Raw genomic sequence first — 16,628 nt, forward strand, 5'->3', positions numbered from 1 at the left:
CTCATAAATTACATCCATGAGGAAAAACAGACTGACAAGAACTAACTCCAAATTCATCATCATTCTCCAAAACCAAAACAGTTGCTATTCTTCAGGAAAACAAGGTTTTGAAACATTTGATATTTCTCCAGCACGATCACAACTTTGAGGTCAAGTTATTTCGATTAGAGCGTTTCTCTTGGCGTTTAAACTCTTAACCACATTCAACATTTACTTGTGTTCTTGTTTAATGATTTCCCTCAACTTGTATTGACAAACTCCACACGGTGCTTCGCAGCGATGCACTTAGACGTCATTAGAATTTCCAGATCAATACGGCCTGCAGATCGAGAAAATGCTTCCAATACACAGATCTCAAACCACATTATTATCAGACCACAAGTGAACAAATACCAGGAGGTTTGGGCTAACCACACGCTGAGGACACGTGTCTGGCCGGCCAGTTGGGTTTAAACCATTACCTTATTAGACGGAAACCACATGTGGGAATGGAATAGTTCAGTCTCAACAGGAAGAATTCCAAGAATGGAAATCAGAATTAATTAGAGTTTGACTGAGAAAGGAGGATTTGGTACGGCCCAAGTGTGACTGATCTCTATATGTAAATAGTTTAAACTTTAATACATTCCATCTTAGCAGGCTTTGTGGTGGTATTGACTGCTTCATCGCAACCTCACCTCGCAACACTATTGTTTTTAGTAAAGAAAAGAAAGTGAAATTGAAAGTGAGTGAAAACTGTTTTAGATGTTTAGTCATCACTTCCATTCATTTAAATGCTTTTTAATGTATGAATATTAAAGCATTGTTCCAGTGATCCAGGAGATTGCAACTAGAAATATACCAATTCACTGCGTCTAATATATATATATATATATATATATATATATATATATATATATATATATATCTGTGTTATTATACAATCTTTTTTTGTTAAAATAAAAAATAAAATGAAAAACAAATAATCTAACATGACAAAATGGATGGGTAACATGGTAAAAAAAAATCAAAAATCAAATATAATATAATATAATATAGTAATAGTGACCTTTTGATTTAGCCGTAAGGTTACCAAAGCATTTCCCATCCAAGTCCCACAGTCCATTTCTGTTAGCTGACAAGTCCAATCACCCTTTCCTCTCACCTTGAACATGACATTGCTTTCATCGAAATATTACATCATTGTTTTCGTCTTGGCTTGTCCTTTCCATTCTGTTATTCCGAATTCATTGTATGATTGAATCGTGCTGTATGTCTTTGAACTAAAAGCAATAATAAACTGTCATGTAATGCTGTGTAGAAGCTATGGTGAAGTGTCTCAGAGCCTGACGGCAGGCATAAGGGAGCGCAGTTATCTTACTTTTCAATAATAAATATTTCACTTGTGCGGCCACGGCAAATGCTCTCAGACGACATCCAGGAAATTGCACTAACTGTGAACAACAACACACCGAAAGACTTGTTTACTTACGCCGCCTTCGTTTGCCGACGCCTATTTGTCAACCGCGAACACTTTTGTCCGGGTTTCCGAGCGTGTTTCCACCCAGGAGTGACATATAGTATAAAAATGATTTTCCTTTTGAGAGCTAATGCATATTGCAAAGACGGAGATAGAGAGAACAAGTGCTGCAGCTCGCCCGCCTGCATTATAAAAACATCATATGCACAATAACCCATTCTGAAACGCACAGACACACAGGCATGGAATCTATCAAAGCCAACCTCCACGGCTTTGAAACTCATATGATTAATTCAGATCTGCTCTGACTCTCTCCAAACACAACATCGCAGCAATCGCAAGGTAATTGTGAGGAATGTGTTCATCAAGCAAAGTCAGTCATGCCTTAGTGGATTAGTCGTGACTTAAACTGAGTAAACGCAGTGGGAATACTAGCCAATTCAATATGATCGGGTTTGGTTTCTGCGAGAAAGCGACCATTTCGGTCGACGTCACAGTCTGAGGAATAGCTGCAGGCAGAATCAAGCCCTTTTTCCAAACATAAGGGGCGATTTTGTTCTGTGTTCTGACTTGTTTTTTTCACGCTTGACTCCTACTTAGACTCTGTAAGCTGGAGTCTCTGACTCTTGTGTTTTTTCTCTTGTGCAATGCAGCAAAGCGCCCCGAGCGGTCGTAGAGCTGAGCACTTGGAAGGAGAAATGACTACTTGACACTTAAATCAAACTTGGCCCCTAAAAAAAATAACCCAAACAAGTCAGAAGTCAGGCTACATGCCAAAGTCATAGCTTGTGACACCAGTTTTCTTCACCTCAGTCAATTCCACCTTTGAATAGCTGGCTTATTATGCCACAACTGGGTCTGAACACCACTCCAAGTCACATTCTGACTTGCCTCAGGAGAAAGCATCAAACAAAGATCTGGCTTTTGGTGCCAGTATTGCATATCGCTAACAACAGACCTTAACATTTTCCCTCATATACATAGTCACAAAACAATGAGGAAAAAAGTCTGTGACAGAGGCATCACTGGTCGACACAATGGCTTACCATAAACTCATTGTAATCTCTCATAGCCATAGGAAGATGTATTTCTATGTCCTCAGTGCTCATCTTGGCACGCAGATGCCTTCTCAGCTTGCTGTGTGAGAACCACACTAAACTAGAAATACGTACATGATGTCAACCCCAGTATGAAAAAACACAGATGACTTCCTCTTCTTCTTCTAAAAAAAAAAAAGCAACTCAAAGTACACTCAGTAGTAATAAGTACATGTGTGTAATTTGTGTTTTTATATGTTATCTTTTTATTAGTAGTATGTCAATATCACGTTCAAAAGTGTCTAGTCAGTTTTCGGGTCATACAGTTGATCTAGACAAGGTCACAGACTCAATCTTTCAATCTTTTTTATGCCTTTTTCACACCTTTTTACCATTTGAAACATCACTTATTTTGTTACGAATCAAATACAAGTGTGTTCAGTTAGACAGCAGGTGGCAGAAGCGTTCCGGAACTTCAAATACAAGAAGGAAGAAGAAAGACGTTTGAGTGATCGCTGCAACTAATATAATGTAAAATACTAACACATGTTTTACTAAACAGTTGATCACAAACCCTCCCTGATTATAAACAGCATTCTTGTTCCCAGTATGAAAAACGCTGATGACTCCTGACCCAATTCAAGATTCAAGTCACCAATTAATATCCACTCGTGACACTTGACCTCTTTCTGGCTTGATTATCTGCAATAATTCATGACTTTATTAACACGAATGACTTGCAACCTGAGCTAGTCTTTGCCTGCCTTCAGAACTGAACACTGCAGTGACAGTAGAACTGAGGCATCGCTTGACTTGTGTCGCGTAACCTGGACATGAAATTGTGAAAACTGGACCGACGACTTGAGATGTGAGCGTCAGCATCCGTAATTCTGGAGCAATTCAAACGGAGAGATACTGTAAGTACTAATATCCCATAACCTGCCTTGGTCTTGAGCACTACCAAGACGTGTCATGACTTAACTCTCCTCTGTACTTGAACCCGATCAGCGTGTGATGTGAACTGACTGGATCAATGACCCAGTGCAAAGCGAGTGCATACAGTCGTGCGTGTGTGTGAGTGGGTCACTATATACAGGATACATGACGGCGCATGTTCTCTGTTCCTCCCTGCTGTAACCTTGTTTCACATGAAAGACACAAACAAAGAACAATGATTTTGACTTGACTTTCCCTTGTTCCAATGGTTGGTGACTGGTGAGTGATGATCCCCCCATGGCAATATGACAAAACCTGAGGCCGATGACTTCACTGCTGCTTCAAAATCACAAGTCCTTTTATCATCCACATAGAAGTACAGTTCTCTATTGGAGCCTCCTCCATGGAGGTGCACACGATACTTGACTGCAGCCTCACTCTTGTTCTATATTGAGCAGCGATGTGCAGAGAGTGGAAGTGTGTCTTAGTTATTCAGGTTAATGCGTTTGCCTGTGGGGCACATTTCCATTCCGGCTCCCGTTGCACACGCATCTCTTTTCTGAACTGCTGTGCCATTACTGTTCAGTCGTGCAGATGGCTTTGGCGAAACTAAAGCTACACTGCAGGGATTCAACCTTGCAACCTACAGGGTGATACGTCGCGCGGCGGAGATGGTTGCAGAACAGGGGGGAGCTAATATGCTGTGAAAGACTCATGTTCTCATGTTTGTAAATAGGGAATAGTTGGCTGCTTGGCTCAAACCGCAGCAGATCATGCCCTTTGGGAAGGAAGAAAATGTAGTGCTTGCAAAAATAAACCAAAAATTGGACTCAGTATGTAAATACAAGACAGGAGCAAAAGCAGGAGCCTCGGTGGATGCGCCAGCACGCGCTGAGCAACAGAGTCTGTTACCTGCATGTGAGCGCTTCATGATAGGGTTTGATGCTGGAGCTTCGGTCCCTGCGGACAGGCCCGGGCTCGATGGTCGGCAGGCCTGTGGCAGAAGTGGTGGTGGTCCATGAAGAGGAGATCCTTCTAAGAAGCCCCGGGTGAAGACTTCTCCTGATACGCTGCAGCGAGAGGAGAAGATTGAAAGAGTGAGGCGTGTGACGGTTTGCCTTAAGACGGAACTTCAGCCGGGGTTAATTAAGTGTTGCTGTGCACGCTGGGTTGCGTGTCTACTTTGCTCAATTGTGACTAATGCCTGCTGCTGACTCTTAGGAGAGAAGGGAGACAGTCAGAGAAACATTGTAACATCACATTGGAAGGATGAGAGTCTACTACTTGCTAATGGTTGAAAATAAAAATCTTAAATTACTGTGTGGCATTTTCTCTGCCATCTCTTTTTTTTTAGCACTTTAAAAATCATTGATCGTAATAAACTTGACTGGACAGAAGGTGGCAGAACTGTTCTGGAATTAGCAGGAACACTGCGTCCACACAGAGACAGACTTGGACATATCTGCTCAAGTTTGGTATCAGATAGGCCTGTCGTTCACACGGATCCTGCGTTTTCAGTGACATATATATGGTACTTTTTGAACCCAGGTTCCAGACTGGATCCATGCCGCTGTGTATTCAGAAGTGCCGCACCTTTTTTGAAAACAAGGATGTCACTGCCCATCTCCCTCTCAGCTCTTCCCTAAAGTTGTCATTCACACTAATACCGGCGACAACACTTCATCGTAATGTAAGTATTAACACAAAATTAACAGATTATGTGATATTACATTGAGCTGCAGCCAATATTTTTAACTCTGCTGACAGTTAAAGCACATGCTCTGGAGAGAAACGAGTCACAAACACTAGTCTAATATTGCAAGCGATTATACATTTATCAAAAAACAAACAAACTCAGGGAATTGATATTCATAACTGTTGTCCATGGATCATCTTGAGTTTGACCATGACTCTTGTTTCGCTTGTGCACATGCGCTGTGCCACCTTCCTTGTTTGTTGTTTGATCATAACAGCGCAGACTAGAGGCCTGGCATATGTATAACATTATTTATTTTTAGTGGGTTGGCACGAATATAGCTTACTTTTTACGAAGCATTTATCAGAAACTGGCAAGGAATTGGTTCCAATAGGAAGATGTGCCCGTCTGTGTGGATGTGGATGCAGCTAACGTGTAATAACTGTTCCTCATCCCACAGTCATACCTTCAGAAGACCTCAATTGAAATCCATTTGTGAGTTACACAAGACCACAAATGAACACATAACCTCCTTAGCCAATGTAATTTTCCAAACTAAAGTGAAAGTTTTCAACCTCACGCAAGCCAACACAAGCAATACTTCTGATGAAATCAGATTCACAGATTCTTCTCAGTGAAATAGAAGCAGAGTGAGCATGACGGGTGTGAGTTGCACCAGCAGGTTTGTTAAACTTTGACAGGGCAGGGGTGGAGCTCAGCATTTGAGTGTGTGAGTGCCTGCAGTGGCGTGGCTTCTGCCATATGTACGCAGTTCAACGATGCTTGTGAGCTCCTCCTCCTCGATTTCTGGGACGAAATTCCACATATTTCATTAAACATAAATGGATCGCGCTCCCTTTCTTCTTTATTTGTGTTTAAGCAGGATTCCCACTGGCCCCTGTCCTTGTGATGCCTCCGTCAGCTGGGTGCCATGCAGCAGCTTGGCAGCGTAGCACCAAAGAAGGCAGTCTCCCCCTCTCTCCCTTCTGCACTCTCTTAATCTTTGGCAGTGTGACCCAGTGGAGATCCTCTCAGGATACTGAATGAATCCATTCACAGGTCACTTTCATATTCAGAGGACGAGCACATCGACACGTGCTGCTGGCGAGTCAAGTGACCTCCACTACGAGCGTTGCCTTTTGCAGATAAACAAAACCCTCCACCACATTCTTGATTGAAATCGGATACAGCAGACTCATGTATATTTGAGTGTATGGACTTATTATAGTCGAAAACAAAAAAAAAAAAGTTGAGCATGAGCGTCTTTAAAAATAGATCCCTGCTGTTCCAATGTGACAGATAATAAAAGTACTCGGAGGGTTCTCAGAAATTAGGCACAACACCATTTTCCTTTTTATCCCCCCCCTGCCTCGGAATGTTCTGATGTGCATTGTTGTTGCGAACTTATCCACTGGCTAATACAGGAGAATATGTTGACTCACACGACCATTTTTGGAACCTTCTGAGGAGAGAATTTACCATCATGTTCCCCATCTTCTGTTAGAGACGCACACTACACACACACACACACAGTCTGGCTCTGTCCGTCATGTTGACACAGCTGTAGCTATGAAAGAGAGAACAGTGCTCTGAGCGGTAGACGTGCACTATTTTTCTTCACTCAACTAAAGAAAAATATACTCCAGCGCTTGATGCTCAAAGCTCAGAGCAGGAAGTGCTCATTAGCCGAAACACGGGCTGAAAAGTTCACGTGTGTGTCCAGCAATGTGGTGCGTATATATATATATATATATATATATATATATATATATATATATATATATATATATATATATATATATATATATATATATATATATATAATACAGTGCATCAATACTACCTAGTTAAATAGTCTCTATTTTATCCTGAGACTTTTACTGGAAATCTGATAATATTTTAAGATTTTATTTCCTCTCTCAAAACTAAAAAATCAGGGTTCTTGTTTGTTCTTATTTTAATAATCAAAGCACTTTTTTTTTTTTCTTACCTTATGAATGGACGTCTTCTCCCCCTTCTCAGGCCCCTCCTCTGAGTCGGAGCAGACGTAAGCATCACTGGGGTTGAGCAGGGGAACAGGGCGTGGCCGGTGCAGCGGCTGGAAGGTGAGCTGCGTGGTGAGCATGTTACTGACAGCCCTCAGCGAGGTGCAGGTGTTGGGCGGCAGCGAAGGGTCAGCCAACAGGTCGGTGATAAGACCGTGGGCTTCTCCCATCACGGCGATGTCCACCATGACAGTGGTGCCTGACGACTGCGGAGTGACAGAAGAGCAAGAGCGGGTAAACAAGGGGGCAGCGGCTAACACAAGTTGATGTTAATGTACAGTGGAGGGGTCGCGCTGCAGTTGTGCGGCGCTAACCAGAGGAAGGCGTGAAGAGCAGGTGTGTTAAGTTGGCTAATGTCTCCCTCGAGGACAACGTGGCTAATGTGACACTGGCATCATTTGTTGGCGCAAAGATCTAGCAGCTGCACACAGCTAAAATAATCCATCAGTGTCAAAAGGACATTATATGGCGTAAAATGCTTCATATATAAAGATACAGCTGGACTGTTGTCGTCCTTTTCTTACGCCATTTCCCGTCATTCTCCTCCACCTTTAGCCATAATCCCCAGTCACTTCTATCCTCTCCACGCCCCCCATGACTGCATCCATGAACCCAAAAATCACCATTGGAAAAGCCATGTGCAGAACTGTCTTAGGTTTAGAGGTTGATTAAAAGCCGCGCTGCTAAGATGAGGACTATTTTTGCCCGCTCAGCAAACAAGGGCGGATAAATGAATGGCTCATATTTACTTCTCTGCATAGACAATGAAGTCCCAGATCCCAGCTCGCTTAACGGTAACGCAGAAAATCCAAAGCTATTTGAAGGCAGTGCATGCTGCAGAACTCTGTGCCATCTTATATAAATAAACCTCAAGTAAAGCAACACTGTTGGCTCATAAATATTGATATTGACTTCAGCTATTCTTTTACATTTCTGGAGATTAGAGGCGTCTGTTTGGAAAGGGGGAGTTGGACTGAGGAATCACGTATTGGCGCAGACTAGCATGACTATTTGAAATATACAACTAAGGAGACAACAGGTAGGGATTTGTAAATAAACTAGCGAACGCCAGAGAGGAGCTCATGGTTGCATCACGCCTTGACACTGACAGAAAATGGAAGAGGTTATGTTACCTGTTAAAAATGTTTGTATATGGCGAGAGAGGGAGAGTGTTTTAAACCCAGTGACGATTCAAACATCAGCTAAAATCTATTTTTTAAATACTGTATCTGGAGTCATGAATCTGAGGACCTCATGAAAGAAGTGAATCTGGTCACTATTTACGCTGTCAGTCTACAAGACGGCTATATGAGTGTGAAATCCCTTGCTTCTGCTTTCAGTTGGTTTTGGAATTCGCAAGGTATCGCTGCACTTTGACAAGACTTTGTCATTTTGAACCTCAGAGCAAGAGGGTTCAGCTGGCGTCAGCTGATTTGTTTTATTACCACTCCAAAACAGATGGACTTCAAGCCCTTTAAATCATGCCTCTCTCACAAAAGCGTGGGCACACACTGACAAGGACCTTTGCACACAGGCCACACCAATTATTCCATAATCTGGGGTGTAATTGGCTGTTCCAGTTGAAAGCCAGAATTTGTTTTCTGACCTCAAGCTCTCAAACATTTCCACCAAAATGACGATGTACCTTCTGATCACTCATACTTATTGTGGCGCCCCACAAAACTGGCTCCTGTCTTGCTAATCCTCCTGTCTGCTCGGCTTCTCAGCTGTGTCGAAACTGCAGAGGAAACATGGAGGGGATGACGTCCTTCAGCATCTTCCAGCCACAGTCTCATTGAAAATAGGAATGTCCTTACTCAGATTTCTGTATTTCAGCAACATGAAGACAAATTCATATAGTAGCTGATGTTCATGGCTTAAAACTCACTTTTGCTTTTAGAATTGTAAAAAGAAAAAAACAGAGGCAACAGCAACCGCTCATAGACTAATATCTAGCATCAGTCAACGGAAAGCATCTGTTTGACAAACATCACCACAAATGTTGTGGAGGGTTCAGAGACACACATCAGCGACAAGCTTCGAGAAGAAACTTGAACTTATCATCTTGCATCAAAGCCTTCTCCCGTTTCCTTATACAGGTCTGTTCGGCTTCCAGTTATTAAAAACAAGGCATGAAGAGGTTGGGAGACAAATGTTGGAAGACCTCATCACATTTTCTGAACTAAATTTAGTAGAAAGATATTTGTCTGCTTTTGCGACATTCAGTTTTATTTGATGCCGTCTCACTCACATTTTTACAATCATGATATTGCCCTCTTGTGTTTTAGTACATGAAATGGCAGGTGAAAACCATGTTTCTGTTCTGTGTATTAACTTGTTTTTTGTTGTTAATGACAGCAAAAGGCGGATTCATTCAATGAACAAGACATCAACGACGATGTTCAGCACTTGAGAATTGAATTTCTTTGTACACACAGATGTCCTCATTCACCACATCCATGAATCTCATTGGTTGGTTTGATGTTGACTGACCAATTTATTAAAAAAATCTGGAAATTGAAAAAAAAAATGAATAGATAAATAATGTACACTCAAATGAAGAAGTTGATGGCGCTTTCTTTTGCTCAAATATATGTTTATATTTTAGATATTTCTATTTTATATAAATATACTTTTTACATCAGTATTTATATTTTATATAAATATTTGTCAAGCAGGTCATTTGCCAAGCAGATATCTGCCCTACTTCCTATCCTGACGACTGTATGCATCGAGACTGGCTGTCATGCATGACTTTATTATGGGCTTTGCCATCACATAAAAATCTGCTTAACCCTCAAGGTCAGGCACTGGTCACACACACACACACACACACATAGCTAGGGGCAATTTTAGAGTGTCCAATTGACCTAGTGAGCATGTCTCTGGGCTGTGGGAGGAAACCAGAGCACCCAGAAAAAACCTACGGAGGCATGGGAAGCACATTCAAACTCCCTGAAGAAAGGTGTAGAGCTGGATTCGAACTGGAACCTTCTTGCTGAGAGGCAGCAGCGCTGACCGCTGGGACACCGTTCAATACATGACACTTGTTATAGTAATATACAAAGAGCCTGCCGAGATTTCATCGATTCTATCACTTCTTCCACTGTCTGATCTTGATCAGAGAGTGAATATTCCTCTTCAGGATTTCAGTCCATCAAACCCGCTCTACAGCCTCCTTCCTCTCCTTGTCCTGGGGGATGTTTCCAGTCTCCAAAAGATTCATATAAACACGCCCGCACGTTTCTAAGTTTGAAGTTGCATCTGCTTGTGGAAAATCAGGCTCCATATTTGCAGCTTGACTTGTTTAAATCCAGCTGCCTGTTGCGATTAACAATGGCACCTAAGGGGTTAAGCATGCCAACAATAAACACCAGACAATCCAGCATCAAAAAAGGTACTCTTTTTAGTTCGAACTGATCACATTTAGAAACTAAACTGGATTGCAATACCTTTCTGTTCATTGGAGCAAACACCCTCCCACAGAAGACTATTGAGCCACAGACGCATCACAGCTACTTATACTTCTTAATGTCTTCCTGGTACAACCCTAGCTGTGGGGATCAGAAGTAAACTGCTCCTCAGTTCATTAACAGAATGATTTATGAGTTTTCTGTAAGAGGAGGGGAGAGAAAGAGAAGAATGTGTCGAACATCTGGCCGAAAAACAACAGTGATTAATGCGGGAACACACATGTTAGCATACACAGACAGTTGCTCACATGTTAGAGATGGATGGTCTCTTCCTCGCTCCTCGTGACTACATGCAATATCCACAAGGTTTCAAATCTTTTCCAGAGTGGTATCGTTTAACTATTATGATTATTACTATTATTATTATTAGTAGTAGTATGTTATTTTAATTTTAAATTTTCTAGATGTATAAAGAAAGTTTAACATCATTATTGAAGTGCCTAATTTTTTTTAAGTGACCTACTAGAAACTGTGCATTGAATTTCCATTTTTTCAGAGTAAATACATATTACATGACTGCAATATTCCCCAACAAGAGAAAAGAATTAAAAAGAAAACATCCCAGGAGCTTTTACTGCTTTCAACAGCGAGGATAAAACATCCATGGGTGCTGCGGAAACTCAGCGAGGAATCGGTCTCGCACGGAGGGAGCATTGAGACCTCGGGACCTAACTCACGAATCTGAGACGACATCAGCGGATAGAAACATACAAAAGCTTTTATCCAGAGAATGTAGCGCAAGGAACATAAACAAACATACGTTGCTGAGAGGATGCACTTTGTCTTCAAGGCACCGTCATTAGCTACCTCACATTTGGGGTGGAGTGAGAAATACTGCGGCAGACTTCTGCTCAGAAACTCAGGTTTTTAAAATGCGATCAATAAATGAAATAGTTACATAATAGTACTCAGATGCATTGTGTTTTATTCATTTTCTGTTCAGGAAAACTAGTTTCAGAGCTTCTTAGGCAAGAGGTTAATTTTAAATAAATTAAACAGCAAAGGCGTTTGTTTTGTGTTCATCTTGTATTCGCAGAAAGATTTGAGTTTCCCTCGGTGGCAAGGATTCAGAAGACAGAATTTGTTACAAAAAAATTGCTGTTTTACGTTCACAATGCCAATAGAACCTACAAAAACCACACCATCAAATTAGACCTGGGTTATTCCACCAACCAATATATCAGCTGTGTGGGAGTTATTCTGTCAACAAACAAACAAATGAAGCAGAGACCCCATTAATACATAACATCACCCACAGCATGACTGGTGGAGGTAATAAATAGACACCATCCACCAAGCCAGCTTGGCAACTCGCTAGCTATATTTGGAAGTAGTTAGCATACCAATGTATTTATTTATCTAGAACTAGTGAACGAATTTGTTTATTGGATTGTTTTCCTCTTTCATTGTTCTGCCAAATCATGTGTCAAACTCAAGGCACGGGGGACAAATCCTGGGCGGTCAATCATTTATTGCGACCCGTAAACATTTTAAACTCTGCAAGAGTCCGACTGTCACTAAAAACGTCTGGCCAATATATCAACAATGAAAGTGGAAAGAGAGGGGAATTCGTTGAACAACGTCGGTGTTTCGAAGAGAAAACCTGAGTCTCTCTTGAGTTATGATTCAGAGGTGAGCCACAGACATGCTAATGCTAACATGATCCTTTTTTTGAGACACATTCTATTCAGACTTTTATTTCCTGTTAGAGTCCACCAATTATATACAAACTCTTGGTTCCGCCCGCGACTTGGACTTCGCGATTTGCCCCATAGTGTGACTGACTTTGACTGCACTTTTCTAAACATCTATTCCATACTCACAAAATAAAAACGTCCATACATTTAATGCTATGTTTTATTACCTTTCACTTTTGCTGTGACTGCTTCTAAATATAAAAGCTGAGGACATCAAGTCGGTGCAAACAAACCCTCCCACTTGATGTCAACTATTATTGAGGTACTCCGAAACAAAGGTCACATAGTTATCATTTTTGAGATGGTCCACATGCATTCAGTCCCATCCTCCTACTGAGGTCGCCTGAGACAATTACAGACCTTCAGTCCCTGTGAGTGAATGTACTAGTAAAGCTAAGGTTTGTAGTTCAAAACTGAGGCCAGGAGCAAGTCAGTCTTATTGTTCTGCAGACATTTGCATGAGCGTGATTTGAATCACAATAGACGGGGAGTAATCTTTCATTGACGTAAGTTCAAGCTATGTCACTTCTGGTATCACTTCTGGTAGACACTGTATAATAACAAAATCTTTATGGACTCAGCATGTCATGAAGGATGCAGTTATGAAGTCAGTGTGATTAAAAAACATGTTTGATGTGTTGCACTTCAGTACAAACGCAGTGAGTGTTTTGGACCTGCTTGCTATTGTCTGGGAGGATTAGATGAAGAGAATCCTTGGAGATGATGATGTTATTTTGGAAGAACAAAAGAGAAGTGATACAGTGAGAATCACCGGAAAAACAGAAACACAAAACTCCACCGAGAGAATTCTCACTTCCAGAATCCGCTCAAGGGTCGAAAAACGAGGAGAACCACCCCCCCCACCACCACCACGAACCGAAGTTAGCTCGCGTTTCCTCAACATGAAACCTTTAATTTGAAAAGTAGCTTCACAGCGAGAAAATCACGAGTTCACTTCCAGCCTGAGGGAACACGTTTGCATGTGTTCGGTGCTGGCACTCCAATTTCCTCCCACAATCCAAAACAATTCACAACGCAAATTAATCTATCTAAACAGTGCATTGCGTGAGTGCATGAGCTGTTGTCCACCCCCCAACCCCCCAACCCCTCACTCCCCACCCCCCATGTTAAAGTCATGTTTTAAGGATGTTTCATTTTAAACAATTCAGTTTCTCTTTTGAAAAAATATGTATGTTTTTGAATCCTGCACAATACAGTACATATATGTTTATATAATGCCGGTGTGTTTTCAGGTTATCCCCTTTTTATCTTCGCTGAATAGATGTTTTCAACAGCGTTGCTTTGTCCGTCTGTGTTCCAAATAACTTAATAATAATAATACCTTTTTAGGTAAGGTTTTAGGTTATACAGTTTTAGACGAATGTGGACGAAAACGTCAGTACAAGGAAAAATTGATTCAGTTTTGGGCGTGATCCGAATCACCCTCCGCATCCAGGAATCGTGGGCCAGTGGCGCAATGGATAACGCGTCTGACTACGGATCAGAAGATTCTAGGTTCGACTCCTGGCTGGCTCGGATCTTTTACTTTAGTGAGAAACAGTTTTGACCACTCAAAGTTCTTCAAAAAGGGCTCTCCAACCTCCTTCTGTTTGTTTTTCTCTCTGTGTTCAAAATAACTTGAAAGGTTTCAGAGCGATTTAGATGAGGCGTTCAGGAGATATGTGAAATGGGACAAGGAACAAATGATTTAATTTTGGGCGTGATCCAGAGCACTGTCTGGATCCAGGATTAAAAAAAAAAAAAACATTTTTTTTTCTTTTTGTTTGTCATTGGGCAATTGAGTTGGCGGTGGACTGAAGCTGTTTGACTGAGGTATAAGCGTTAGTGATTTTTGTGCCAAAATCTCATTGCGGTTTGAACCTCTAAAACACTGTCATGGGAGCCATGCATTTTGTGACATCACATTTTTTGGAAGAACCTGTGAGACAAATTTTTATCAGTTCGAACCTCGATCACACACGTATGCAAATAACAGCAGGAACAAGGACTGAATAAACAATAGCTGCGGACCACAGTGTCATTCTCAAAGAAGAAAGATTGATATTGTGGATTGAATGATATTATATTATATTATACTATATTGCATTACATTACATTAGATTACCTACATTCTTCCCACAATGGAGAGGAAATAATGTGAAACCAGCAGAAGGAAAAAGAATCTAAGCCTTTCTCCATTCTTCTTCTTTCACCACTCATACAGCCAGAAACGCATACAAGCAAAAGTATATTGTTTATATTTATCAAGTTTAAGAAACTGTGAAGGATTCCCAAAGACCATTATGAGAAATGACTTGGCTATTGCTTTGTGACGCCAGTTGAGTAAAAAAAAGAAAAGGAAAAACAGAAAGCAGAGCAGTTCCTTTAACCGAGTCCAAAGCAACAGTTAAAAAAACGCTGAAGCCATATTTCTCAATGGTTATGAGTACATCTACAATCTCATTGCTCCTCTGGCTTCTCTTCCACTGGTTTTCATTTACAATGAAAGTCAAAGGAGTACAGTCTGCGTACTGTTTTCTCTGATATTCTCCCTCAGCGACGTTCCAAAATCAATGTGTGTCTAAGTTGAATATAAATATTTAGCTCCGTCCATAAGTACCGTCGCCATCAATTTCCAAAGCCGAGACATCCAGCGCACGCTTTGGGAAGAAGGTATTGTGGTTTGGAAAACCAAACTTCCAATGCGTAAAGGATGGCGCTCACATACAGTAAGATCGCTGGAGCACGGTTGTCACCAGCGCCTTTTGAAAGGCATAATGACACGGTACCAGGTCCAACTAGGTCCAAGACAGGAGGGCCAGCGAGAGCTAGCCACAGGATGGAGGCAGATGCCAACACAAGCAGCCAGTCACATGTCTTGTCAGTCGGAGGGCTATTACAGGATTCCACCGACAAACACGCACACCAACCCAAATAAAAAGATGACTGAACTGACCGCAGAGTCTAAATAGCAGGTTTAGGGAATGCATCAATCAAAAATATGTGCTTGCCTACTAACCCCAAATAACAAATTGAGATGACGCCTGGACATTTTTTTGAACAGCACCATGCTATTTGAACATTTCTGAGCTTTAAGGGAAGATGTTTTAATACTGGCAGGCTGATCTTGGGACCAGATAAGCCTCTTTATGAAACTTCACATCTCTAGGAAATTATACGCTGTCTAATGTGATTTCAAGCCATTTGCCAAGCTGTCTTCTCTATTCATGATAGTGGGCTTATTTTCCATCCGACCACAACTTCGCGGTGTATATTGCAATCTAAGCATACCCCCGTCTGAAGAGCGTCTGCTCATTTCCAGAGGAAATCCTTCTGATAGGATGACTGCTGGACACTTACTGTATCTGACAAGACCAAGGGCATTGTTTGTTCTAACGCTCTTGAGAGTGGAGCCCTGCAGCTTTGTTGCGGCTCAATACATCAATTCCGAAACGCACGGCCCTTTTCCCTCAGGACAGGGAAGGTTGATCTCAATGATATGTTTGTGTGTGTGTGTGTCCTCTAAAGCCTAAATCTCCTCTTAGTTCAGAAAGCCAGGTCTATTCCCAGGCACCATGTATTCCCTTTTGTTCCTCTCCGACGTTTCATGGAATCAGTCGTGCTCCTCCATGTTCTAAGAGTTGTCCACTGTGTTAACAAGATGAAGCGTCACCTTCGCGTATATTGCAATGGGAATCTGGACGGGGGGCTGGATTTGCCCATGGTGACGTCAGTTTGATACATGCACTCGGGTAAGTAGTGTGGACCGGTAAGCAAATCTTTTAAATAATGACCAACAGGTGTCACTGGAGGTAGGAGGTAACTCAAAGGTACCCATCGAAAGTGATTCGTAGACAGCCTGAGTTTCTATGAACCAATTTCCTAGTTGAGAAACATCTCAGTGGGCAGTTAAATTTCCTACTGACTGTTGTGAGGGGCCGCCATGCCAAAAGAAAGGCGGCGATGGCTAAGAAATGTGGCGGAAAAAATAATCTTAAGTAACAAGAACGAAAATAACTGTTAAAGATTCAGTGGAAGAAAGGATATTAAGAAGTGCAAATATGGCATGAAACCTATAAAAATATTCAATTTAATATGCAATTTATTTTGAATATAAATAAAATTAAAACTATAGCACAAATGTCTAGGAAATATTAAAAGGAAAATAATTTCAAAATATATTTTACATTCTTTCAATGTATTTTGAGGAACAAGAAATAGTCACTAAAATGACAAAAAGAAATTTTTGTCCTGAACATGTTATAATTGCTGAAATAGCAATGCT

The 16,628-nt window shown here is 41.3% G+C and overlaps 1 protein-coding gene and 1 non-coding gene across 2 annotated transcripts in view; one reads left to right on the forward strand and one right to left on the reverse strand.

Annotated features, from left to right (window-relative positions):
- The window catches only part of LOC128770426 (cGMP-inhibited 3',5'-cyclic phosphodiesterase 3A-like), an 87,819-nt gene that overhangs the window by 21,682 nt on the left and 49,509 nt on the right, over positions 1-16,628 (reverse strand). Inside the window, exons 3-4 of the mRNA XM_053884855.1 lie at positions 7,119-7,379; positions 4,345-4,502 (exon numbers count right to left, since the gene is read on the reverse strand). Of these exons, the coding sequence (XP_053740830.1) occupies positions 4,345-4,502; positions 7,119-7,379 (419 nt within the window). The remainder of the gene's footprint in view (positions 1-4,344; positions 4,503-7,118; positions 7,380-16,628) is intronic.
- Positions 13,807-13,879, forward strand: trnar-acg (transfer RNA arginine (anticodon ACG)). The gene has a single exon. It is a non-coding gene; the product is annotated as a tRNA-Arg (tRNA).

This window comes from Synchiropus splendidus, chromosome 14, assembly GCF_027744825.2.
Source record: "Synchiropus splendidus isolate RoL2022-P1 chromosome 14, RoL_Sspl_1.0, whole genome shotgun sequence".
Lineage (NCBI taxonomy): Eukaryota > Metazoa > Chordata > Actinopteri > Syngnathiformes > Callionymidae > Synchiropus > Synchiropus splendidus.